General features: G+C 41.4%; 3 protein-coding genes across 3 annotated transcripts; 1 reads left to right on the forward strand and 2 right to left on the reverse strand.

The window, feature by feature from the left end:
- Positions 1-242: 242 nt before the first annotated feature.
- On the reverse strand, positions 243-4,348 carry polr2f (RNA polymerase II, I and III subunit F). Its single transcript, XM_039825692.1, has 5 exons — positions 4,195-4,348; positions 3,945-4,014; positions 3,219-3,349; positions 1,960-2,031; positions 243-1,451 (listed from the first exon to the last, which is right to left on the reverse strand). Exons 1-5 carry the CDS (start codon positions 4,212-4,214, stop codon positions 1,361-1,363), a joined length of 384 nt encoding a protein of 127 aa, XP_039681626.1. The 5' UTR covers positions 4,215-4,348; the 3' UTR covers positions 243-1,360.
- A 765-nt stretch (positions 4,349-5,113) lies between these two features.
- On the reverse strand, positions 5,114-14,174 carry LOC120575086 (MICAL-like protein 1). The gene is made up of 17 exons (XM_039825693.1): positions 13,737-14,174; positions 13,259-13,531; positions 12,728-12,776; positions 12,419-12,560; positions 10,682-10,770; positions 10,470-10,600; positions 10,361-10,372; positions 9,230-9,816; positions 9,070-9,115; positions 8,292-8,877; positions 8,019-8,141; positions 7,646-7,772; positions 7,412-7,502; positions 7,167-7,240; positions 6,116-6,230; positions 5,989-6,035; positions 5,114-5,746 (listed from the first exon to the last, which is right to left on the reverse strand). Exons 1-17 carry the CDS (start codon positions 13,871-13,873, stop codon positions 5,622-5,624), a joined length of 2,754 nt encoding a protein of 917 aa, XP_039681627.1. The 5' UTR covers positions 13,874-14,174; the 3' UTR covers positions 5,114-5,621.
- Positions 14,175-14,780: 606 nt separating this feature from the next.
- Positions 14,781-24,976, forward strand: LOC120575079 (ADP-ribosylation factor-binding protein GGA1-like). The gene is given in 18 exon segments (XM_039825681.1): positions 14,781-14,870; positions 15,878-15,962; positions 16,571-16,646; positions 17,085-17,183; positions 17,306-17,429; positions 18,003-18,103; positions 18,290-18,370; positions 18,848-18,985; positions 19,094-19,175; positions 20,703-20,816; positions 20,970-21,122; positions 21,241-21,314; positions 21,918-22,105; positions 22,674-22,836; positions 22,839-22,905; positions 23,003-23,172; positions 23,296-23,406; positions 24,350-24,976. Coding segments are annotated over 18 exon segments (1,980 nt in total). The 5' UTR covers positions 14,781-14,827; the 3' UTR covers positions 24,461-24,976.
- Positions 24,977-25,627: the final 651 nt, after the last annotated feature.

Genomic DNA, 25,627 nt, shown 5'->3' on the forward strand with positions numbered 1-25,627 from the left:
ACTAAAACTAAAGCTGTACCAACATCTAAATATGATTTAGCAGTATGACAGATTGTAGGTTCAGGGCAACTAAATAATTCTCCTGCAAATCCGAAAGTTTACCTGGACTCCCCACTTGCTCAGGTGTAAGTGGCTTATTGCATAATCATACCGTTACATCCCCGTGACACGGATATTACCGAGAACTTCAAACATCTCATGTTGTTCATAGTGTTATTATAAGTATTATGAATGACACGTGGTCATTTATACAAAAGAGTTTATTAATAACAATAAAACAGTTCTTTGACACTAATCATCTCTCTCCTTCCAAACAACATATTGAATAATTACAACACAGGATTATTTTGTAAAACAAAGCAAATGTTTGACTTAAGTTACATTTCCCCCTTGTGGCTCTTAATTATAATGCAACTAGTACAGAAGTAAAAGAAGTACTGTAGATTAGGACAATTCCGGCGCAAAATGAACCTAGGGATTAATAACATGTGTACCGAGTCGACCGTTCTCTGGGATATGTTTTCATGCTAATTGAATGTGACCAGTTTTAGCCCAAACCGCTAATTAGCTTATAACGCTAGTCGTCGGGGTAAGGGTAAAGTAAAAAGAAATCTCTATTTCTACACCACTAACAAGGCTCAAAATATCACCACACTTCAACTGTAGCATAATGTAAACATACAATGTAAACCGGAGCATTGAGAACTTTGTAAGTGTACAGACAGTTTATTAAAAAGATAGTTTATAAAGACATTACCTTCGAGTATACAGGCAATCGCCATCTTGGCAAAACAGTCACGACGAACGCCGTGCTTGAGCTATGTTACTGGTTGCGTGGCGTTTGTCATTCGACTGGTCATGGCTGTTTTCCCAAGATGGCGCCCGCCTGTATATGTATATGACTAGCGTTATAAGCTAATAAGTGGTTTACGATGAAACTGGTCACATTTGATCAGCATGAAAACATATCTCAGAGAACGTTCGCCTTGGTACACAAATTGAATTAACCCCTAGGTTCATTTAGCTCCGGATTTGTCCTCTAAACTTAGATTTTAACTGAGTTTTGTGGTATGACAACAAAAAGATTGAGAATATAACAAGTCAGATCACAGGATGTTACAGTACACCTGCAAGCAACACACTGTTATGGTTTTCATGAGTCTTCTAGTGTCCGTTTGGTACATTTCATGTATTCCTATTTCACCGGCTCACAGAGTTGCCTGATGTGATGGATGTTTGTGGATCATATTGAGGCATGAACAGGTGGGTGATGCTCGCATCGCCTTAGGAATCTTCTGGGTTTGTGTAGCTGACTGACCTGATGCGATGGTGGGTGTGGACCAGCATATTGTTTAGTCAGTTAGTCAGTTATGATGAGCTCGTCACAGCCCCAGTCCTCATAACTACCATCGGGAAGGTACCTGCGGATGATGATGGGGATCTTTCTGCCCCTGTTGAAGGGCACAAACACATGATTGGTAAGACACTGGGCAGTACAGAGAAACTCTATCACAGAATATTGACTAAGGCTGAACGATTTGGGGATCCAATTGTGATTTCCCTGCCAGACATTGTAATGTGCACCTTTACATAGTGCACCTTCTACAATAAGGTTAAATAAAGTAATAAAAAATAAATGAAAGATCCACTGAAAACATAATATGAAACATTATTCCAGCATTTATCTTATGAAAAATCGTAAATATAATAATGAAAAGAGGAATTAAAAATGTTAAATCAAATGTTAGTCAACTAAATATTTCACATTTGTTTAATCGCGGTCTTCACAATTAGCTAATCGCAATCTTTCAAATCACAATTTTGAATTGAAAACAATCAATTGTTCAGCTCTAATATTGACCGACTCTTTAAATGGTGACAGAAGGAAACTGTAGATTAAGTCATGTTATAATCTTAAAAAGCATTACTAATAATTCAAACAGTATAATTATCACTTACTTGAGCTCTTTCATAGCTATTTGCAGGGGGTCTGTTTCTCCCTCCAGCTCCACCATGACTGGAGCGCACATCCTGTTGGAAAGCCAGCAGATAGAGAGCTACAGTAGATGCTAAAATACAATCAATACGTAGGCGGCAGAGCCTAACTAATAAAGTTGCCCCCAAAACCTCCTACAATACATTTAGGGCTGGGTAATGGTGCTTCTTACATTAAAAAGGTATTGACTGGTGCCACTCAGACAAATCACCTGGCTCCTGCAACTGTAAAAAGTCACTGTCATTGTGCTGCTTTACAAATAAAGTTTGATTGATTGATATGGAGTTTAATTTGAGTGTTGTGTTTCTCCTCTTACAAAGGGGAACCTATTTGTTTCCTATCTGCTCCTTTCCCAATCTCAATATATAACATGACAACATTTTAGGAAAAATTTGTTTTTTAGAAGAAATTAACACACAAGACATTTTGAGAAATAGTAATAGCCAAGTGAGAATGATGACGGACCATGAATAATTAATTTTACTCCGGGGTACTTAGATCGGTATTTACAATTTCCAAACAGTAGTAAGCAGAGGAATGAGTAATTACAGACACATCGGCAGTCTTTTACAGAAAGCATGGACGCTTAGTGGCACAAATCAAATATACAACAAATGACAGCGTTGCGGTCCGTAGGTTTGTGTCCTCACACACAGCGCTTCCACCTCCATGATATTTCGCCATAATACAGTGAGCATGGAAAGCAAGAGCGTAAAAGAGTGTGTAAACAGGAGTCAAAGATCTGAGGCCAGATCTGAACCCAGGACATTGTGGTCACACCACCTGCATCTCAAGTCCATTTTTTGATAGCTTCTTGGGTGAACCGGAAGATGTTCTGTCCCTCCTCTGTGAAGGCCGTCTTAAAGCCCTTATTTCTAGCCTGAGGGCCGAGCACCTAGGAGGGATCACCGAGGAGCTATAGGCTAGAATACACGAAAGCAACCTTCCTGGAAGCTGTGCAGCTGAAAGCTGTTGCTAACCCCCCCGATACAGCTGACAAATGTATGCGACGCTTCAGAAGAAAGGACATCTCATCCCTCTGAAACACATTTGCTCGTTGCACCTCTCCTCCGATGATTTCCTCACGTCTCTCCTGTGCTTCCTTGGAGGGAGGGGCCAAGACACGAGGAAGGGAGGCAAGTGGAGGAGTCGGGGATGCAAATTAAGGGACATGAGATGCAGCTAGTGTGTAGGTCAACACATATATTAAAAAAACACTCACGCTATCTGGAGAGCTCGTGTCCCAAGCACTCTGGCTCTCTCATATTTGGTCATGTAAGGTGTTGTGATCCTCTTCTGGTTGGCCTGCTGGCCCTCTCCTGCGGGTAGGATCTGCACGTTCTCCTGGTCCTCCTGCACACAAGAGCAAAGCAAACAGGTTTGGACTAGAGGTGTTGAAATGAATCAAATAATCGATGCATCGAATCGCGGACATGGACGATGCTGCATCGATAATCGGCCGGCTCATAATCGATTATTTCTGTTTACAATTTAATGTAGGCCTAACAACATTTCTGTTTACATATTTTGTTATGTTTTGCACATTCAGGAAGTGCCATGAGCTCAGTGCTGTATAGTTTTATGTATCCAATTCATTTAGTATTAGAGCACTGCAGAATGTTTGGTTTTTTAAGCTCGAAAAACTATGAATTAAATATCCTACATGGCTTTAATAGAAAAATGTGTTTGACGCATCGTGATGCATCGAGATATTGAATCGAATTGAATCGCTGACATGATAACCGTAATCAAATCGGGAGATCAGTGAAGATTCACACCTCTAGTTTGGACTCAGCAAATATGCACCCAGTTACATTATCACAAAGGGAACGCTATAGACAAATGGCATTAAATGGCAAATGGCTTGATAGGTTACACACGAGGTAAATGTAAGATGCTAAATGTAAGTTAAGAAGCCAGTTATCTTATAATTAAAAGGCGAACTTACATCGTCCGCGTTTTCCAGGTCATCTAATCCCTCATCCTCTTCGGCATCATCAAAATCTCCGTCGTCGAAGCTACAAAGTTGACGTCAAAACTGTTATTACAAAGACCACAGATCCAGAATAACTTCATAATGGACGGTTCTGCTAGCTAGCTATGTGGCTAAACGTCAACGTTAGCCCACGTTGTGTTGTGTTTTAGTACATACGTAGCTAGCTTAATATAGCATGTTAACGCAGTGTGTCGTCACTTACTTATCTTCGTTGTCGGACATGTTTTATTTTGAAGCTCGTTAGTGAATCCTTATTGTTAATGTCTAAATGTTCAGAGACACTTTTTGTTGTCAACATGAACGTGAACCCACATGAACGGTAAGAACTTTCAACTTCCGGGAGCTTGGTCCGTTGGAAAATATTCCGGATGCCCCAGAAGAATGTTGGTTTTCCGTTCCGCTTGTCCTGCCGTTTAAGGGTGTTTAGAAAAAGTTTAAGCTAGCAGTCTTTGGTCATATCCATAGACAGTATATAATCATATCATATGTAATAAAAAAAAAGTGATTGTCGTACGGGTCAAATTTTAGTTGTCTATTTCATAGTGGAGTGAATTAGTGGGTAGCGTCTTGGTCCACCTTCCTGCCCCCTTTTACTTATTTTGTGTTATAAACTTGTGCAAAATATGGGCAGACTTGCTTTAAATGTGCTGTTTTTTTTTTAAACCATCAGGAATATGTAGGTAATTTCTCCATAATAGCTGATGCATTTAATGCTTTTAGTTTATCTAGACTATTAGACTTGCTCTTGTTTCATCTTTAAAAGCAGCCTGTGAGCTTGTCATTGTTTGTTTAAAACAAAGTTCCTCACCCTTGCCCCTGAATTAGGGATGTAACGGTATGAAAATTTAACCTCATGGTTATAGTGACCAAAATTATCACGGTTTTCAGTATTATCGCTATATTTTTAAGTGTGTTCAATATGTTCAGAAAACACTGATAGGCCTACACAAGCTGAAATAGTTTCAAAAAGTGTAATAGTGTTTATTATATTACAAAAATATAGGCAAAACCTTATCAAAAGGGAGGACTTCAGGAGACTCGGATGAAGCTGGGAAGGATTAAACACACCGTGGTAAATCCACTGTGATAATAATGATATTTTAAATGAAAAACGGTAATAGTTATCATCAACATTTTTATCGTGGTTTACCGTTACACCGGTAATCGTTACCTCCCTACCCTGAATTATCTTTCTTTTCGAAAAGGCTCACTGTTTCCAGTGAGCATACATTTCTGTATGGTAGAATAGCATCTTAAAATGGTTCGAAATAAAAGTGGATTTAATATAACACAGTATACAATTCTTCTTAATAGACAAGACAAAACTTTCCCAAATACATATGTATTGCATATGAATACAAGTATGTAATAAAAATACAAATAACATAAATATTAAGTGCATACAGGAGACAGGGTGAGGAAAGAACCATGGAAGAGAAAATGTAGATTGATAAAACTGAAACATATGCACTGAGAGAATATTTCTTTGTAATGTATCTATGCTACCGAGCTGCTCCAAAATATTATAATATTTATATTGTGATCATATTCTACAACACTTTTATCATCTTTATCATCCAAAAGTACGAGATGGTTTTCTGTGAGAGCTTCAGCAGTCATGATAGTCCTTCAGCTCTTTTTGTCCATGGAGTCTTTGGTGCTCTCTGCTTTATGGTTCAGCATCTTAAACATTTTTGTGGGCTTGAACTTTCCTTTTGACTTCTTTAGCTCTTTAAGTCCTTCCTTCTGAATGTCTGAGGAGAGATATCACAGTTAGGTGCAGTAGTAAAACACGGGTTATCATTTTCAAATCATTTAAACATGCATGAGTGTTTTTTATAGAGCGTTGGTGTGTTTCAGGGAATCCCAAGGATACCTTTACTCTGCCTTCTTTCCAAGCAGGGAGGAGAATAAGAAAGGGACAGGAGAAGACACACAACAGTATGAAAAAGGCTATTTTAAAGGGGGGGACTTTTTGATTTAAAACTTTTCTCACCTTTGTTCTTCATCATGGCTTCCAAAAGCATATCTTCTTCTCTTTCCCTAATCAGAAAAACAAAGTTGCATTTATACTTTCCAACATCTAAGCCCCGTGCATTGTATTTTTTTCTTCTTCCGTGCACCTTTGCCTGTCCTGATCCAAGCTGCTGACGATCTGGTTCCTCTGTTCGATGATGGCGACCAGCTCATCCATCAGCTGCTGCTCTCGACCTCGATCCTCCTGACTCCAGTCGCTCTCTGAATGGGAGGACGACGGTGTGCGACAGTTAGCCAAACAAAGTACTCCTTTGCACTGCATCACATTCAGGGAACTGTACCCATTGAGGTTTCTCATTTTTTGGTTATTCCCCTATACACAAAGGCAGTTTCAGCTCAGACGGTAAAACGCACAGAACTGGACGATTTAAAACTCTGGAATTACTTGCTTTTAGATTTTTTAGTATTTATCGTGTGCAGGGTTTTCCCTGCCATTATAAGGTTTAGGTGCAGCAACCGAGCCGTTTTGGGCAGCAACTAGGCCGAATGAATGTTACTGAAAGACTTTCTCAGATCTTATAATTGTAGTTGGACTTCTTTAGCAAGTTTTGTCTTTAAGCTTTTTGAGTGTTACGTATTTATTATCTGCTCTCTTTTTCACATCTGCTCTATGATATGAAAAAGAGATGCAAAATTATCACAAAAGGGACACAAACCAAGTACAAAGAGATGCTGAATGACAACAGAGACCCAAAACAACCCCAAAGAAAACACAAATGACCAAAAGAGACACAACACGACTACAAAGAGACGCAAAAACCCACAAAGAGACATATAATGTATCAGGAAATAGCATTTTGTTTAAAATTTAAATAACATCATGTTTTTGAGGAAGGATGCCTAAAAACCCCGCCAAATATGCGCACCTAAGTCTTCCACAAACCAAGGGAAAACACTGAGAGTGTATGTGTGATTTTTATTGTGAAGCTCTTTATACCCACATCAGATAAGTGGTATGCTTAGGGGGCAAACTACAATTTTTGGTCTATTGATTATGCATCAAGAATGATCGATCCCTGAATCGTTGCAGAGTTTCCCCCCAGCAATGCCCCTGCTTATTGAGATAAATAATTGTTATAACTGTCAGATACGTTAGCTGTAAAAAGTGACAAAGTGATGCACCATTAACACACTGACCTGGTTTATTAAGGAGACATCGGAGCTTGTACTCCACGTCTGCCTGTCTCTCCTCTAACTTCTGCTGCTTTGTCCTGGGAAAAGACACGACACAAAATGTCTGTAAAATTCCAGAAAACCTCCTGTTACAACACTCACTAAACTGTTGGGATGCAGAGTAAACTGCAGTGGGAATGAAAAATAATGGCACACACTGGACAACTCGTTAGCGAAGCCAAATCCTCATCCTGGCGTAGCCTACTTACAGATAAACCAGCTCTGTCTGTCTGCCCACCAGACCATGTCTCTCATGGACAAGAGAGAACCACTCCATTAGCATTTGTTCCTCCTCTTTATCTAAGAATGAAAAAGATGGGTCATTAAAACAGACACATAAAACATCCCTATTACATAGTATACAGTATATGCACACTGCATTCATAAAAACAGTGATATTGTGCCAGTGAATCATGTTTAGCAGTAGAAACGATATGTTGAACCATTCTTGCAGTCTCTTAGATTCCCCTCCAGTTCGACTCCTCTTTGCTCCAGTGCCTCCAGATGTTGATCCAGTTCTCTTATCTCCACCTGCAGATCTTCTGTGGACAAATTCTGGTCCGTCTGCACCTGTCAAGCAAGATATAAGACTCAGTAATATCTCACTCCAAAAATACTATACAGGATTTCTGCAAAACCAAGAATACATTTACACCAAAACAATTAATCCCTAATGACTGAACCTTGTGACGAGGGCTAAAAATCATCACTGTGTTTGCATCCAGTCCTATTAAGGTTCAAGATGATGGCGTGGAGGCATTTATTGAGTTATATTATTGTTAGTTGCTTCTTGAGTTCTAAATCCAGCCATTGTACCTTCCTCTTGATGAGTGGGAAGCCATGTCCGGGGGCAGGGGCCCGTGTAGATGGGAGGGCCTGAAAGGTCTTTGATTTGGACATTGCAGGTTTTCCATTAAATGGATTCTCTTTGCAGGCCAGCTAAAAATGGAAATAAAAAAAATTTAAAATTGTAGGGCAGTTTAACTTCATAGGCCTGTCTTGAAGTATATTGTGCTTGTGAGTCTATGACTGCAGAAGAAAACATTAATGTTAAATATAATTTTTAACAGCTATTATTTCTTTTCATACCTTACTTTGGCATGACATGCCCTGATCAGATCCATCTGCCTCTGTCAAGCCAAAATGCAAAAGGGAACTTTGAGAAGGAGCAGAGGTGATCGCTGGCACAGAAAGACTTCTGGGTAAAACATGGCTCTGCACTTTATCTGAAGTGGCATGCGGCCCTGCTGCTGCTGCTGCTGCTGCTGCTGCTGCTGCTGCTGCTGCTGCTGCTGCCACAACCACATCCGGTGGTGACTCTCCCGTATTTCCAGTTTCATCCGAATCTGATAAGCCAATTTGACTTGAAGTATCTCTAGCTGGTGTAGATTTAATGGCAGTATTTTTAGCGTCCGTGTCCCCGTTCCCTGAATGGATAGCCGCCACTGAGGGCTTAGTTTGGTCTGCAGGCTCAGGTTTAGAGCCCTCCTCCTGTGTGTCCTCATCCACCTCCCCTCCAAAGGGATTGGGAGGAGGAGGCACTCTGGGTCTGTACAATGACCTCCTGGGTACTGGAGGCGGAGCGGGAGGCAGTTGCATCCAGGGTCCGGGATGGACGATGCTTATCCATGGATGGTTGGTTTGCACTTTAGGGCTACCACTGGTCGGGCTTGTGCTACAAGGGGAAAGACAAGAGGTGCTTTAAGAGATGAGGAAGAACTTGTGAGGAAATCAGTAATTATTATTACCATTATGGTAAATCAACCTATTTTATAAAGCTCTTTTTATGCAGTGTTTAAGATTTTGCTAACATTTAGAGGAATACTGTGTAACAGCAAAGAGAGAAGAAGAGTTTCTGTACACTCACATGCGAGATGAGTTGGGTGAACATTTATTTTGGTTGGATGAACTGCCTGCCCAGAGAAACAGAGAAAAACTAAATAAGAGCACATCAACATATGGTACAAAAATGCAGAGAGTAATCAAAATCTGAGCAGTGACAGTAAAATAATATAGTGTCTATTTACCCGCAGCAGAGGAGCTGCTCGTGGGCTGGGCAGTTTTGGTCCTGGGTGCAGGAACAGGGACCACAGAAGAGTCTAGCATTCGCCTGGGTGCTGGAACCGGCCGACTACTTCCTCCTGTCACTCGTCCACGTGGCGAGGACAGCTCAGAGGCCTCTTGAGTCTTTGTCGCAGGTCCAGCTTTTTCAGCTCCTTCAACAGTCATGTCTTCAACACTGGGTGGAGGAAGATGAAGAGGCGTTGGCTTCTTTACCTTGCTCTTCAGTCCAACGGTTGAGTCTCTGTCTTTCAGCTCTCCGCTCCTCTCCCACCTATCTTTCCCTTTTTGCTCTGGTGTTTTGCATACCAGTCTGTCCCGTGACTCTGTTTTCTTAGTGTAATGAGGGACGCCGGTGATAGCCGATCCAGCCACAGAAGAATAACCTGCCTGCAATTCACATTTGGGCCGATTCTCAGTAGATCTAATTTGCTGATTGAGGTCAACACCAGAACTTTTGCTGTCCGTTGTGTGGTGAGTGCAGATCAAGGAGCCATCATCGCTTCCCTGTGTGTAAGACCCCGGTAAAAGAGTGCTGCGGCACACTTTGCACCTGAAAGACAAAAGTTAAATGTGTTGCTGTGAAAGCATCCGTAACGCATATTAACAGAAAAGAAAGGCAATCCCATAATTTACCTGCACTGATGTCTAAATCAAGGGTAGGTTGATTTTTAACAGGGGGGGTCCGGGGGTTGTCCCCCATAAAATTTTGAGCGTCAAACACTTAATTTCCTGCATTCTGGTGAATTTTTATGCAACAATTTGTGTAGCACAAGTAGACACGATTATTGTTTTCCATCAGATCGTTTATAGATCCAGACATTCCCGACCGCACTTGAAGGCAGCTTCATTTCACAGATAAAGAGAGAAAGAAAATAGACAGAGACGGAGCTGAAGAATAAGCGCTGTGAGGACATATCCCCTGCATCCCACCCCCCACCGCCGAAATCTACGCCAACGGTCTAAATAACTCCAGACCAATTTTTTTATGATTTAAAACAAACTGAGTTTTCTTCTTGCGCTGTATGGCCGTGCACAGATTCCTTCAGCTATAACAATATGTGAGAAGGGATGTCAAATATGATCACAGTGATAACTTGAAACACTTTCTTATGTGTGAACTGCTGCCCGTTTCAACCAGATCTACACACAGCTTACTGCATAATAAAAAAAAAAAAAAAAAAAAAAAAAATTTTTTTTCAAAACTGATGGTAGACCTTTCCGTCCGTCAAATGTCTCTGTATAAGGTGGACAGGCTTAAAACACAAACTACACACCGTTTGTGGCCTTGTGTCGGATAAACGATCTTCTCTACTGGTTTCCAGATCAGTCAGGCTCTGAGAAGAAAAGAGAAACCATCAGCTGAGCACGAGAACACAGGTGTGTTTACATTGGGAACATATGTGCTTTAAAATTACCTTCAGGGGGTTCACATCATCAGGAGTTTTACTTTTTGTGAGGTTGTTCAAGAAAGGGACGTGTGATGACCTCAAACTGGCAATACCTGCTGCAAAGTCAACAGAAGAAATGAAAATAGAGCACAGTTTGGCGAACAAGAACTTTAAAGGTCCCATATTATGCTAATTTCAGGTTCATGGTTGTATTTGGGGTTTCTACTAGAACATGCTTACATGATTTAAAGTTAAAAAAACACATTCTTCTTCTCACACAGTTTCCCCGATATCGGTGGTTTCACCCTCCGTCTGAAACGCTCTTTTTGGTGCCTGTCTCTTTAAGCTCCCATTCCCGAAAAAGCAAAGTCTACTTTGATTGGTCAGCGTCTTCCGCATTTGCACTTTGAGTCTCTGCACTGTCATTGCAGCCAGGGAATGACTGTTACCTCCCTGTAGCGGCACTTTCTACCTGTATATATAGTGTAGTGGTGACATCACAACCGTATGGAAGTCCTGACGGCTCGTTTAAAGGTGCACTATGAGTGACGTCGCTTCTGTTCGACGTAAATACCAAACAAACCCTCCCCCCATGTTTACGTTACTGCCATGACTAACGCTACGTTTACACGTGGCCGGCTATTTTCATAAACGGACATGTCAACCCCTCAGTTTTCAAAAATAACATCATGCACAGCGGTCAGTTTTCAGAAAAGGGTTTGTTTACACATACCCGTGTACATATGCCGTCAATGCAGTCAAGAGCACGCCAAACCTGTAGGTGGCGGTGTAACGAGAACCTCAAGCCCAGGTTAGCCAATCAGAATCCCAAAAATAGCAACAAATCACTTCCTCTTTCTCTCTCTCGGCGTCCTAAACCTCCGTTTGTCTCAGTTTACATGCAAACGTGCAAACGAAGATTTCAAAAATCTCCACTCTGGCCGGAGTTTTTAGAAAGACTCTGTTTCAGAGGCGAATTCTCCGTTTGCGTGTAAACGAAGGGCACAAACAAAGGCAAATGTCTCCGTTTGTAAAAATAACCTTGTATGTGTAAACAGAGTCTAACTGACTGTCACTAATCCCCACCCCCTCCCCCAACCATCTTGTCAGTGATTGGCTGGAATGTGGTTTGTTGTATTTTGGTGCACAGCCTGTGCCCCTAGTTTTTGTTTGACGTTTACGACCCCTGTGTTGTCTCCCGAGACCGGGCTTTTTCACGGTGTATCCAGGGGGCAGGCAGCTAGCGGATCAAGGAGAGATGCCTATGATTTGAGATAAAAATTAAATTGCGCTGAAACCATGCAGGAACTCATAGCGCACCTTTAAAAAGGCAGTTTCTGAATACAGGCTGTTTGCATTTCTCTGTGGATTGAGCGCTTTGATACTTTCACAGTATTTACATAGCACCTAGACCTGCTTTAGAATAAAAAAAGACATGGAAGTTTCACTTTTAAGATAAAAATGTACTGTGTTGCTTCAAGTAGAGAAGGGTGTGGGCTATGAATATTTATTTCACGTGATGTAAAGAGTAAAGGAGAATAGTGCACCCAAAATACTGGTAATAAAGAAGGCGCCACTTAAAGGTTACTCCTCGAAGAGCATATATTTGTGTACCTTGCATCACAGATATAATGCCAGCAACCTGTTAGTGTCTGTCAATAATCATGTCCCTTGATAAAGTGCCTTTGAGCAAGATAATAAACCTTAGCTGTGAATAAATTCATTTGATAAAAGAGCTATAAAACAGAATTATACTCAGCACACCATAAGACTTCCTGTTGAAGAAGTAGAAGTACTGGGAAAGGTAGGTGACGATGCTCAAACTATCAGGCACCTTGGTGGAAACCATGTACTTTGGGTCCAGCAACGCAGGGATGGCCAGCTTTTCCTCTGCAACCTCAAATGCCTACACGGAAACCAGGAAAGATAGAGGATGAAGGATGACTGTAAAAAGGGAGTTTTTTTTTTTTTTTTAAATAGTGTTAGTAATGGTAAATAAACACCAAAACACAGAGTTGAGAGATACATGCTTGCATTGTGGCTTGGGTGCAAACATAGACGGACATGACTCACCAGTTTGTTATTTTGATAAACATTATCTTTGGAGAGGGAGCTGAAATCTCTGGAGCAAGGTGAGGAAAATGGAGAGATTGATTAACTGATGATGAAAAGACAAAAATCACAAACAAAACAGTTTGCGTATTCGGAGAATGACGGTTAACCAGAGGCTCCACAGACAAAGCACTGCACAAGCAAAATGCAGTTCAACATCAGAGATTAAATTAGATGACTCAAGTTCAATCGTTGTAAAAAAAAAAGAAGGTAAAAACAAACCAAATAATCCCATTAAACTGGACAAGAAAAGGTTAAGCAGAGACAGAGAGAGATTAAGCAAAGGAGGGCAGATTAGACACAGTGTGCAGGTCCTGCTCTACTCCAGATTAGACAGCACATTAGTCAATCTGGTGCAGCCTCAGACAAGAAGACAAATAAATCTCAGGACAGGACCCCAAAAACAATGTGTTAACAAATGCAGTGCCACTAAAGACATAACTGGCCTTGTCCATCTGGCTGCGCATGAGTTTGCACTACCGGTCTACTTACATCAAGTCAGGTCGGTGTTTGTGGATGATGGCACAGAATGCAAGTCCATCTCTGAATGAGGTTGACATGTTCTTTATTTCCACATTGGGGTAACCTGCGCATGTGGAGCGGCACCACTCTCGTACAGCCTTCGGGGATGTCATTTTCTTGTGTGAGATTTGACATGTGGGCTGGCTGAACATGTCACTTTGTAAGTTAGAGGAGATCAAATGAAGCTGGGCAGGTTTGGCGTTGAGGAGGAAACAGGAAACCCAACCAGCATTCACCCTGCAGCTAGATGTTGTTGTTGCAGCAAACCTGCGGCCAGATTTGTGCATAGAGTTGGTGAAGCAGCAGGAAGGAAGTTATATTGCCCCCATTATGTTGTCAAATCAAAACAAAAGGTGCTCACGCATGTAAAAAGCGACTTCACCTTGCTTTAATGTTTCAGCAACAACTAACGGTCTCTGTCACTCACGGAAACTTTTCACCACAAAACCTCCAACGAGCTTCTGGGAGTGGCAACCTGAAGACATCTGCAGTGATCCGATGAGGACTCCTGGTCGATTTCATAAAAGAGGTGTACATATCAAATCCCGTTACTTGCTGTATACTCCTTGTTGTTGTGGTCCACATTGAGTGAACTGAAGTGCACAATAGCTGCCGCTGGAGGGAGACACAGAGCTGCTGCTTCTCTATAACAGAGACGGTTTAGGTTTAGAGGATCTTTGTCTATAATTAGGCAGGAGAGGTTTCTGGTTACAACTTCATTTCTCTTCTCTTCTCTTCTCTTTCTATTCAGAGCGTGGCAGCCAGATATAATATATTGTTTTATGTTATCAAAACAGGCAATTTGTCCATTTAAATCCTTCAACAGTCATTGCATTAGTTTAAGCTTACAACAAACCATAAACACTTGTTACTTTGGAAAGGTTTTGTCAGTCGTCAGTAAGGTTTAAAAAAGCACTTCCGGCCAAAGAAGTAAAAAAATTATAACTAAAGTAAATGTACTGTGGCTTCTAATTCAATTTTCTTTAAATAGTCATATATTGGTGGTGGAGACACGAACTAAATGGCCTGCTTTAATTTTGAAGGAATTTGACTCCGGTAGAATTCTGTTTGCTCGCTTGACGCTGGTTTCTAAATCATAGAAAGAGATTTACTAGAACGGTTATTTCCATTAAAGTTTACACCATTTACACTTGATAATCTCGTGTGGCTAAAATTCAGCATTTTTTTTACGGACATTGGCTTTGATTTGGCACATTACACTACAAATAATAATTAGAATACACATTATAACAACTGTGGTGAAGATGTTAGTTTAAAAGAGAACAATGTTTTTAATGCATTACCCCAGTAGTCCTACACCAAAACACCAACGAGTGTTCTTAATTAAAATTATCATATGCAAATTAAGAACAAATACGGCAAAGTGTTTACACACTGTATATAAATAGTGTAAAAATATCTTCAAAAGCCTTTATTTGAAATGTATGCATTCTATGCACTCTAGTTCTGTGTCTTTTCTGCCATTACGTGCCCCTGCGTCCGTCGCGAGACCGACGCACATACATAAATCTCGCAGTGATGGCTGCGCCGCCCGATACTGAGAGTTTGGAGTCTCGTATCAGTGAGTATTTCAAACTTAACGTTATTCTACCGAGCAAGTGTTATCTGGACAACCGGACACTCACAAATTATCATCCGCGAGTTGTTGTAGATGAGATGACAGCTCACCACGCGTGTCCCAGCAGAGGGGGCTCGGATGCTAACGTTAGCTCCGGAGCTGCTGTGTCTGCCAGCTGTCAACACACAACACAGGCTAGCTTACACAGCCAGCTGTAGCTAGCTTTAGCTTTGCGGCTCGATGGCTTTAACTAGCTAGGTAGTGGGCGACAAGTTAATGGGGGGAGGGGAGGGGAGGGGACAGTACTACTCATAGAGGTTAGATTAGGATTACGGCATAGCTATGGCCTCGTAAGAAAGTTCTAGACGAGCGAGACAGTGACACAGTGTGACTACCGACAGCAAGCTAGCCACCGTGACTATTAGCACCTGCCCTATATATTTCTCTGCACTTTGGCATGCTGGGGTAACGTGGCAGAGAATTTTTAATTTTAAACCATGGAGTCACTCGGGACGCATGTAACGTTAGGCTTCATTGTGAGAAGCTAAAACATTTTGACTCAGCATCTTCATCTATAAAACGTAAAGATATTTTGGGTATACATATTGATGCTCTCATTACATTTTTAATCTAAAAGAGAATATTAACAACATGCACACAGTTGATAGCTTAGCTAACGTTACTGCTAGCTCAAATAATACCAACAGAAACATAATAATACAAAAGTTATACAATAAACCCTAGGTTATAATGCTTTAGTTGGGGTTCTGTTGAATTATATTCAGAAGTGTTTAAAAAATGTGGAACCCCAATTGATTTAAAAAGACTGCATTAGTTTTTGATAGAGCAGCTGAGTGTCTGAACAGGTAGACCGATACATGATTTAACAGTAACCAACACCTCAGACATATGTATTCTAATACCAGAATAATAACATTGATATAATGCAGTAAAGCTGAACTAACATGTATCTCCTCTGTTGTCTTGCATCCCATTTTCTAACATTTCAGACAGAGCCACAAACCCACTGAACAGACACGAAGACTGGAGTAGCATCCACGCCTTCTGTGACCAGCTCAACAATGATTTGGAGGGGTAAGAGGACTTTTTTTTTTTTTTGTGCTTCATACATTAATTATGGTCTGATTGTTGCTGAGCCAAGTCTATTAATCCTGGAGAACCCCAGCTGTGGTGGTGGTTATCTTTTCAACCAAAGACATTTCCCTAATTCATTTAACATCAATTAAATCCTTCCTCTTTGTTAACAAAACTGAACTGTGAATGTAAATTCACACATGTACAATATTCAGTTCAATACCTGAATGTGCTAAATACAAATCATACTCATCTCTGTACATTAGGCCTGTGAAGATATTTTTAAAAAGCACACATTTTTATAATTTTTTAGACGTGAACAATGTCAAGTTGTCTGTCGGGTTATTTGGTTGCATAATAATGGGAAATTGAACAGACCTGACATTTTTCAGCAGTCATTCTCAACTATTGTAGAACTCATTAATCTAATTTATTAATTTATAGTGTTTTTTTGTTATTATTCCTCAGTATGAAACAGTAAAACAGGGAAATATTAGATATTGATATCTTGCTCAGCACTACTTGCAGCACAGTTGATCCCACTTGCATTCGCTCACTTCCCCTCAACTGCTCTGGACATTCAGTTTGGTTTGTGACTTGTGTTCCAGACCTCAGCTGGCCACCAGGCTCCTGGCCCACAAGATCCAGTCCCCACAGGAGTGGGAGGCCATGCAGGCCCTGCTGGTGAGTTCAGATCTGACCCAGAATCAGCTGCCTCTGTACTGCTAATCCTAGTTTTCAGTGCAAATGTTTAGTTTTTTCGACTCTACTAATTTTCTACCCCACTAATTGTACGGCTATTTAAATTTTGGTTTTTAGATTTTCTTTTGTTTTACTGCTTTAAGGTTTCAACTTTTGGCAGGTTTCATCCACACATTATCTATGGGCTCCCAAAACCAATATGCATCAAACCCTAAATCAGAAGCATGTAGTAGATGATGATGACGTTAGGTTTTAAAATTAGTCTGTGTTCCTCATTATATTGTCAGGAATATGCAGTAATGTAACAGAAAGAAACCTAAATTCACCTTAACAGTTTGTCTAAATATGGTTTAAATAGTTTTAAGTGACATTTTATAGCATGATGTTGCCGTTTTCAAATTGTTTAATTTTCTTGTCTAGGTTCTGGAGACGTGTATGAAAAACTGCGGGAAAAGGTTTCACAGTGAAGTGGGCAAGTTCCGTTTTCTCAATGAACTCATCAAAGTAGTTTCTCCAAAGGTAAGACTTTGTGTGTGTGTCTTTCTGAGTGCATCTATGTTTTTGACAGTTTTTTATTTGATGTTTTTATCATGTCTGTTGTGTGTAAATCGCTCGGTTGTTGTCCCCAATCCCCCACTCAGTACCTGGGCTCCCGGTCACCAGAGCCAGTAAAAAAGAAGGTTTTGGAGTTGATCTTTAGCTGGACTTTGGGGTTACCCGAGGAGGCCAAGATCTCCGATGCCTATCAGATGCTGAAGAAACAAGGTGGGAGGCTAACTTCTAAAGTTGTTTGGAGGGGATAAAAGGTTGCAGCCATAGTCACTTTTTAAAAGCTTTAGTGCGTAACTTTTTCATATTAATGAACGTCCGTTACATTCAAGCCATTGCCAAATAAGTTGCTACAAAGCTAATTAAGACTATCAGCTCCACACAGCTCTCTCTGTATTTCTCAGTATGACTATGTTCAGAAGATTGTGGCGTCCGATGACTTTCGCACGTAGAAATTCGAGTGACGATAATGTGACCTCTTCTGAAGAATCCATTTTTAATCCTCCGTGTCCTCCTTGGCTACTAGCAGCTGCGTGGAGGAGGGGTGGGGAGGGGGTACGCGATCTGGAGGCTTGTATCATGTGGACGCGCCGACAGTTTTGTTGACATTACTTAGAATTCCTCATGGGGGCAACAGAAACTACACACTATAACTTTAAGAATAACTTTGTTAAATTCTTTACATAGTAATAATGGCTAAAGCAACAAACAATAATTACAGTAATGTTGTAAGTAATGATCGGAAGCATTTAACTCTTTTCTTTTTCGTATTCTGTGTTTGTAAATCAGGTATTATTAAACAAGACCCAGAGCTGCCACCTGACAAACTACTGAACCTTCCTCCACCCAGACCCAAGAATCCGATTTTTGAGGATGAGGAGAAGTCAAAAGTAAAGACTTTATAAATAATCCCAATAATAAAAAGATGTTTTCCAACCCGAGAATAAAATGTGACCTGAGCCAGTTTCCTACCCCACTGTGCATGCTGTCATGATTGTGCTCATATTCCCTTTTGGGAATTCTGTTGACTCCTTTTTCACCATGGGAACTCTGCCTGTCTCTGCCTGCTTTGTCAGATGTTGTCTCGCCTGTTGAATAGCTCGCACCCTGATGACCTTAAAGCTGCCAACAAACTCATTAAGGAAATGGTTCAAGAGGTAAACCTGTTTCCTTCTCCTCCTTCCTAACTCCTTTTTATAAATTGCACCTTTCTGTTCTACATTAACTGCACCTTTCACTTCTCGTGTTTGATTTCTAAGAAAAGGAGTTAAATGCCAGAGTGCTACACTCATGGCAGAAACATTAGCTACTGTAATTGAGGAAGTGGGTTGGTTGCCTTGGAGGGTGTTGTGTGTAACTAGCAGAGTAGTTTTCCCAGTGGCCTCTCCCTGACCTTGCTGTACCTCCCCATTCGTGCCTTTTTATTTAGATTATTTTTTGGGGGCATTTTTAGGCCTTTATTTCCACAGGACAGCTGAACACATGAAAGGGGAGAGAGAGTGGGGAATGACATGCAGCAAAGGGCCGCAGGTCGGAGTCGAACCTGCATGTATAATTTTCATACACAACATGCATGTTTGTGGTCACACCCTGCTGCGTGTGCCGTTTTGATTGTTGTCTCTCGTCTGTCGCAGGATCAGAAGCGAGCAGAGAAAGTGTCAAAGCGGGTGAACACCATTCAGGAGGTGAAGGAGAGCGTCACTTTGCTCTCTCAGCTTCTGCAGGACTACGACAGCAGCGCCGACAATCCCAGCAACGCCGAACTCTTACAGGTGAGCCGAAAGACGCTTTTGGTCGGAGGGAGATTGAGACCGTTCAGCGTATACAGGCAGAAACTCGATTTTGAAGGTATTTTAATATAGTGCGTTTTGTGTGGTCAGGACCTGTACCAGCGCTGTGAGAAAATGAGACCGACACTGTTCAGACTGGCAAGTGATACGGAGGACAACGACGAGGCTCTGGGTGAGCTTTACTTTCATTCATCTGCCATTATTTACCATGAAAAAAGGAATGATCCCTCCTTGTTTATTTGCTGCAGAAATGTCTTTAGCTCTAATAGTCCTCAGCAGGCAGAGCAAAAGACACAAAGGTAATTTATTACAACGTTAAACTGGTGTTTTTTTATCTTCCATCTTAGAGGCCTCCAACAAGACACTAAACTCGGCCTTCCTCGTTCTTTCAAATTTGTGTCTAAGAGCACCAGAGACGAGCCCACAATGAAAAAAAAAGATACTAGACATAAGAGCTGTTAATCATTAAAAGCTGATGCCAATCAGTGTTAAAATGCTCACATTATGCTTTTTTACTTTTTCCTCTTTCCTTTATTGTGTTATAGATCTTTGTGTGCACGTAATAGGTTTACAAAGGGAAAAGTCCCCCAAAGGGACTTACCATCTCCAACAGAAAACACTGTTCACCAACTGCTGCAAACAGCTTTATTGTAGTCCAGCCTTTACTTCAGAGACAAACATGGTCACTTTGGAACACACGTTATAATGCTCGCCTAGCTGCTAGCCTGGCACGCCCTCATACTCTGCTTCTGACTGGCTAGTAGTCCTTACCTAGGTACTGTCAGGACACACCCTCATACTCTGCTTCTGACTGGCTAGTAGTCCTTAACTAGATACTGTCAGGGCACGCCCTCATACTCTGCTTCTGACTGGCTAGTAGTCCTTACCTAGGTACTGTCAGGACACACCCTCATACTCTGCTTCTGACTGGCTAGTAGTCCTTACCTAGCTACTGCACATGTGCGTCTCCCAACAAAGATGGAACAGAAGTGAGATGCCTCACTCTGTAGCTAAAACAGAGAGCTCAAAACACAGGGTGAAAAGAGGAGCTGCAGCAATGTGCAGTATGACAAAAATATGTTTGTTTTTTTTATTTTGTTTTTTTTATAAATTAAACCATGTAAACCTTTTCTGATATAACCTCTAAATACAATTCTGAACCTGAAAGTGAGCATTTATTTCCACACTCTTTACATACTACACATTAAGTGTCTTTACTGTCTTTGTCCTGCATGGTATAACAGGTATAACTCCATGCATCTTTGATATCCAGGACCGCCGTTATCTTTAATTATTTCACGAGCCATTTGCAATTCCCTGTAAAATATGGGAAAATACAGATAATCAACTTGGTTGGATAATTACAGTTGGCTTATTGGAGAAACTTTGCGTTTACTTCTCAAGTCCATAGAGCTGCTGAGGTTCACTGTATTCCCTAGTATCCCTTTTTATTTATTTTTTTAAGGTAGACCCAGTACTGGTTTTCACCAAATCTGATATCGAATACGTTTAAGCAATGTTCCTTTACTTCTGCTTGAAATTCTTTTGCATAAAACATATTTTTTTGTGTTCTGATTTGGTTTGGATCTCTAATGTCGAAGCTCTAGTCCAGCCTGCTGCCCAGCAGGACAGACGCCACTTCTGACTTTTCTTGGAACACTGAAAACTATAAGGAGTATTTTCTCATGTCTTTCCACAGCTGAGATCCTGCAGGCCAACGACAGCCTGACTCACATCATCAACCAGTACAAACAGCAGGTGAAGGGGGAAATAGTAAACGGCAACAACACACTAAACGCACACAAACAAACAGGTGGGTGAAGCACGGAGCGCAGAAACGCATCACGAGGGTTTCAATAGATTGGTCTTTAGAATTATCATTCTACAAACTGTTGTAGATTTAAAACTTCCTGGTGTTTATTTTTGTTCTTTTTTAAATCAATTGTCTTAAATCCATTTCTCACAGGAGGAGGGACGGCACTGCTAGATCTGTCCGGGTTGGACACATCGCCACAGTCGCCTCCGTCCTTCCCAGAGTTCCCCACTCCAACGGACAGCCTCAACGCCCCCTCGCAGGAGATGGGGATCAGTCTCCTCGACGACGAGCTCATGTCGCTCGGTAACCGCCCGTCGGACACCAATACGTCGTATTAATATTAATAGCGATGGTGTGGCGTTCTCTAGGAGTTGAACCACAGTCCTAAGTAGTGCTGCTACTTTCTTTTTGCTTCCAACAGGTTTAAGTGAAGGAACACACGCCTCCAACCCTCACTCCCAGCCTGAGGACTCCACAGCCTGGGACTCCTTCCAGGTATTATTATATTATTATTATTATTATTATTATTATTAACTGTTACACTGACGTAGGGCTGTGCAATTAATCGAAATGTAATCGTGATTATGATTTTGGCTCCCAATGATCACAAAAACAGAATAATGGAGAAAAACTATTATTTAGCTCATTACGTTTTGAAAGTAAACTCATTTTCTCTCGTGTTCTGAATGAAAAAATAAAGTTGAAATAGGAAAAGTATTAAGGCAAATTTCACAGATGTTTTTTTTTTTTCTTTTTTACTATTACTCTAACTTTTTCCACAGTTTTTTAAGTCCAATAATTGCAACATCTTTCCAGAAGTCAACAAGTAATCGTGTTAAATTATCGTGATTTCAATGCTGTCCGAAATAATCGCGATTATATTTTTTTTCCATAATCGAGCAGCCCTACACTGACGTCATTTGCCAAACACACTTCTTCACAACTTCTTTATAAAATTCAAGGTAGTGGGCATCCTTGCTCTAAAAGGTGCAGTAAGCGATGCTGTGCAAAGATGGTTGATATCTGAACTCAACCGCCGAACAAATACAATCAACAAGCCATCTGGACCACTATCTAACTCTCGCTTTCTACTTGCAGTCCTCCGACAGCATAGACGCAGACATCCCAGCAGCACCCAGTCTCCTCCTGAGTCCAGACCCGCCCTCCTACTCTCAGCCCCTCTCGTCTGGCTCCACCCCTGGGAACTCGGCCCTGGACGAGCTGGAACTGCTGGGAAAGACACTGATGCAGCAGTCCCTGCCCCCAGAGGGCCTGCAGGTCAAATGGTATTTAACTTGCACTACTGTCTCATTACTGTGGGAAATAACCTCACGTTTTAGTTTTGAGCGAGAGAGAGAGCGAGAGAGAGAGCGAGAGAGAGAGCGAGAGAGAGAGCGAGAGAGAGAGAGAGAGAGAGAGAGATTTTCATTCTTGTCTGCATGTGTAGTTTAAATGTTATTTATAAATTATTGCAGTAGCAGCTGTTGTTGGTAAAGGATTTCTGTCTAGTTTTCTCACTCCTAGAACACAGCTACAGCACTCTGATCGGAGAAACATCTATCTGATTTGACTTTTTACTCCTCACATTTTCATTCTGGCTGTTGTTTAGGTAACTCTTGGTTGCCTAGATGGCTCAAAATGCCCCTTAGAGGTTTTGTCTCCTTATGCACTTAGTTAAAGGGGGATATATATTTTTTATTTTTTTAAATTGGCAAGTCTTTAAATCCAACCAACCATATTGAAAGGAGATATTGTCACATTTTCAGTTTCACAACCGTCCATACAGTTGCATTTGTAAAGCTTCAGTTAAAAAGCACACACACAAATGAATTGTTGATGTTCATCTGTTTTCAGGGACAAGCAGCAGTGCAAACCAACTCTGCGAGATCTCCAGAGCAAGTCTGGCCACAACATTACCCCGAACCCCATCCCAACCTTCGCCGCTGAACATCCGCCACCTCTCCCCAACTGTCAGCCCAGCCCTGCAGTCACGTTGCTGGATATGTCCCCCACTCACAAAAGGACACTCCTTCTGCAGAAGTCACCCTGACTGATGTTTTTGTACCGCTAGAATCCATTAAGCCCAGTAAGTGAGCTTGATGGCTTCACCCTTCTGTGCACCTAGACAGTACAGAATATTTATATGCTCACCTCCTCTATCCCTCTGTCCCGTCTCTCTCCAGGTAGTCTGTTACCCGTGACCGTGTTTGACGGACACAGTCTGCGGGTTCTCTTTCACTTTGCACGCGACTCGCCTCCGTCTCGTCCCGATGTGCTGGTGGTGATCATCTCCATGCTGTCATCTGCTCCGGTCCCCGTCACGGACATAAACTTCCACACCACGGCTCCAAAGGTCAGCAGTAAGACTCCTCAAGGCCCTCGTCTCCCATTAGATACAGTTGTTACTGAACCGCTGCAGCCGATTAGCGGTCTCCGTAAAGAAAGAGTGTTGTTTGATTTCATTTCTCACCTGTAGTCTATGGCAGTGAAGCTGCAGCCCCCATCAGGAACAGAGCTCCCAGCTTTCAACCCCATCCTTCCTCCTGCTGCTGTCACACAGATCCTGCTGCTGGCCAACCCAAACAAGGTACGCCCAGATTTGTACCTAATGTATCTAGACAAGAGTTTCTCCCTTAAAAGTATCTAAACTGTGTGAAAATCCTCTTCCACTGGACTTAAATTGCTCAAGCAGGACAGTAACCACTAGAGCTGGGCAATATATCGATATGGTGATGTAAGACTAGATATTGTCTTAGATTTTGCATATTGTTATATGATAATATGGCCATAAGTGTTGTCTGCAGACTGTTCTATTATTTGCCTTTACCCACTTAGTCATTATATCCACATTATTGATGATTATTTATCAAAAATCTCATAAATATTTTGTGAAAGCACCAATAGTCAACACTACAATATCGTTGTGGTATCGATATTGAGGTATTTGGTCAAAAAATATCCTGGTATTTGATTTTCTCCATATCGCCCAGCCCTAGTAACCACAAAGTCTTACTTGTGAGGGTCAGAGGGTTTCTTATGCTGTACGGCTTGTAAAAGCCCCTTGATTGATTGAGTAGTTTTGTCAGGGTTTGTCTTAATGTTCACTGTTGGATACGATAATAGGAGACACTCCGCCGACAACTACAGCAAGAAATGGAAAGTCTCTGAAAGGAAATGATGCCTTGAAAAACGCACTAGCCTGCAAACGTTGTCACTTTAGTTTTCTTCGCAGGCTGACAGTATGTATTGTCAGAATGAGCAGAGGATGTCAAGCTACGGCTCGATTGATGCCAAGGTGCATTATAAAAAAGTGACACTACCAAGTAGAAGAAATTAAATTGCACACAATACTAAATAGAAACAATAGAAAACTGGGGGAAAAAAAAACAAATGCCACTAAAATGATTCCCCCCCCCCGGTCCTGGGAGCTGTGGTCAGTCTGTAGTTATACCTGTTTATATCTCTGAGTAGTGCTTCTGACTCATGACACAAGAACTATAATTCAATCTGCCTCTCTTTTTGTGCTTCAGGAGAAAGTGCAGCTGCAGTACAGACTAACCTTCACCATGGGAGAGCAGGAGCACAGCGAGAGCGGCAGTCTAGAACAGTTTCCCCCTCCAGAGACGTGGGGGAGCCTATAGCATTTAAAACCCAACCCCAACCTGACAGACTCTCGCTTTCAGGCTCCGCTTCCTCCCTAAACCGACTCTCCGACTCAACGAGCTGCATACGCCCGGTTTCCTTTTTTAAACCCATTGTACTTTCTTTAATTGCTACCGATTCTTTTCCTTGGATTCCGCTCATGCTCAGTCACTGTAACGTGTGTATGCTTTGCTCTAAATGAATCACGCGTGTCTAGGTCTAGTCCGCTGTACGTGGCTGCTTTTAAAACAAACATGCAACGCCGCTTTCCCATCGCTGTTGCAGTCTTTTCATATTGTTTTCTTTTCATATTGACAGTGCTACGGGAAAAAAAAGAAGAAAACTATATCAAAAGTGTGCATATTTTGCTCTTCTGGTGCGAGTTTGAATCGATTATCAGTTGCGTTTACCCTCACCTCTGCATGCTCTTTCAACATGGGACACAATGCTCGCGAAATCCAGCCCACCAAAAGAGAGAGGACATAAGCAACACACACACACACACACACACACACACACACAACACAAAAAAAAAAACACAACACACACACACACACACAGAGCTCCTCTTAGTTTGCAAAACAAAGCTATACTTGATCAACGTTTTGTGGTGTGTATTTTGTGACGAGTGTATAGCACTCAATTTCTTTCGCAATGACAGAGTTCACTTTATGATTTGCACAGATATTTTTTTGATTGTACTGGTTTCCTGTCTTTTCCTCATCTTGTTAAGAACATTTACTGTAACAGGAGGTGTATCATCTGCCATATGTGCCTATTTTGCAGTTCTTACATTTAACTTGTGTGTTTGAATGGATTTAGTTTTTCTCATCTGTTACACATCAGTCATGTTGTCTGCAGTTTGTCTGAGATACAAATCAGCTACATTATAACCTGAAATTCTTAATATATTCAAAGCATTTGCAGTAGGGTAGGAGTTACATTCTGACTTATTTCTTTAGCTTGTGATTTAAGTTAATGTTTCAGCATTTATTGGGTAAACATCATGCAAACGGAGATGAACCCAGGTGCTCTTAGCACAGTGTTTGTCTCAAAACATGTTTAACTCGTTTCTACAGTCTGCGATGCATGTCAGCCCCCCCCCCCGGCTCTCAATCACATTCCGCTGCACTAATCTCCAATACGACTGCTTTGTAAATACCAAT

The sequence above is a fragment of the Perca fluviatilis genome, chromosome 15 (genome assembly GCF_010015445.1).
Source record: "Perca fluviatilis chromosome 15, GENO_Pfluv_1.0, whole genome shotgun sequence".
In the NCBI taxonomy this organism is placed as follows: Eukaryota; Metazoa; Chordata; class Actinopteri; order Perciformes; family Percidae; genus Perca; species Perca fluviatilis.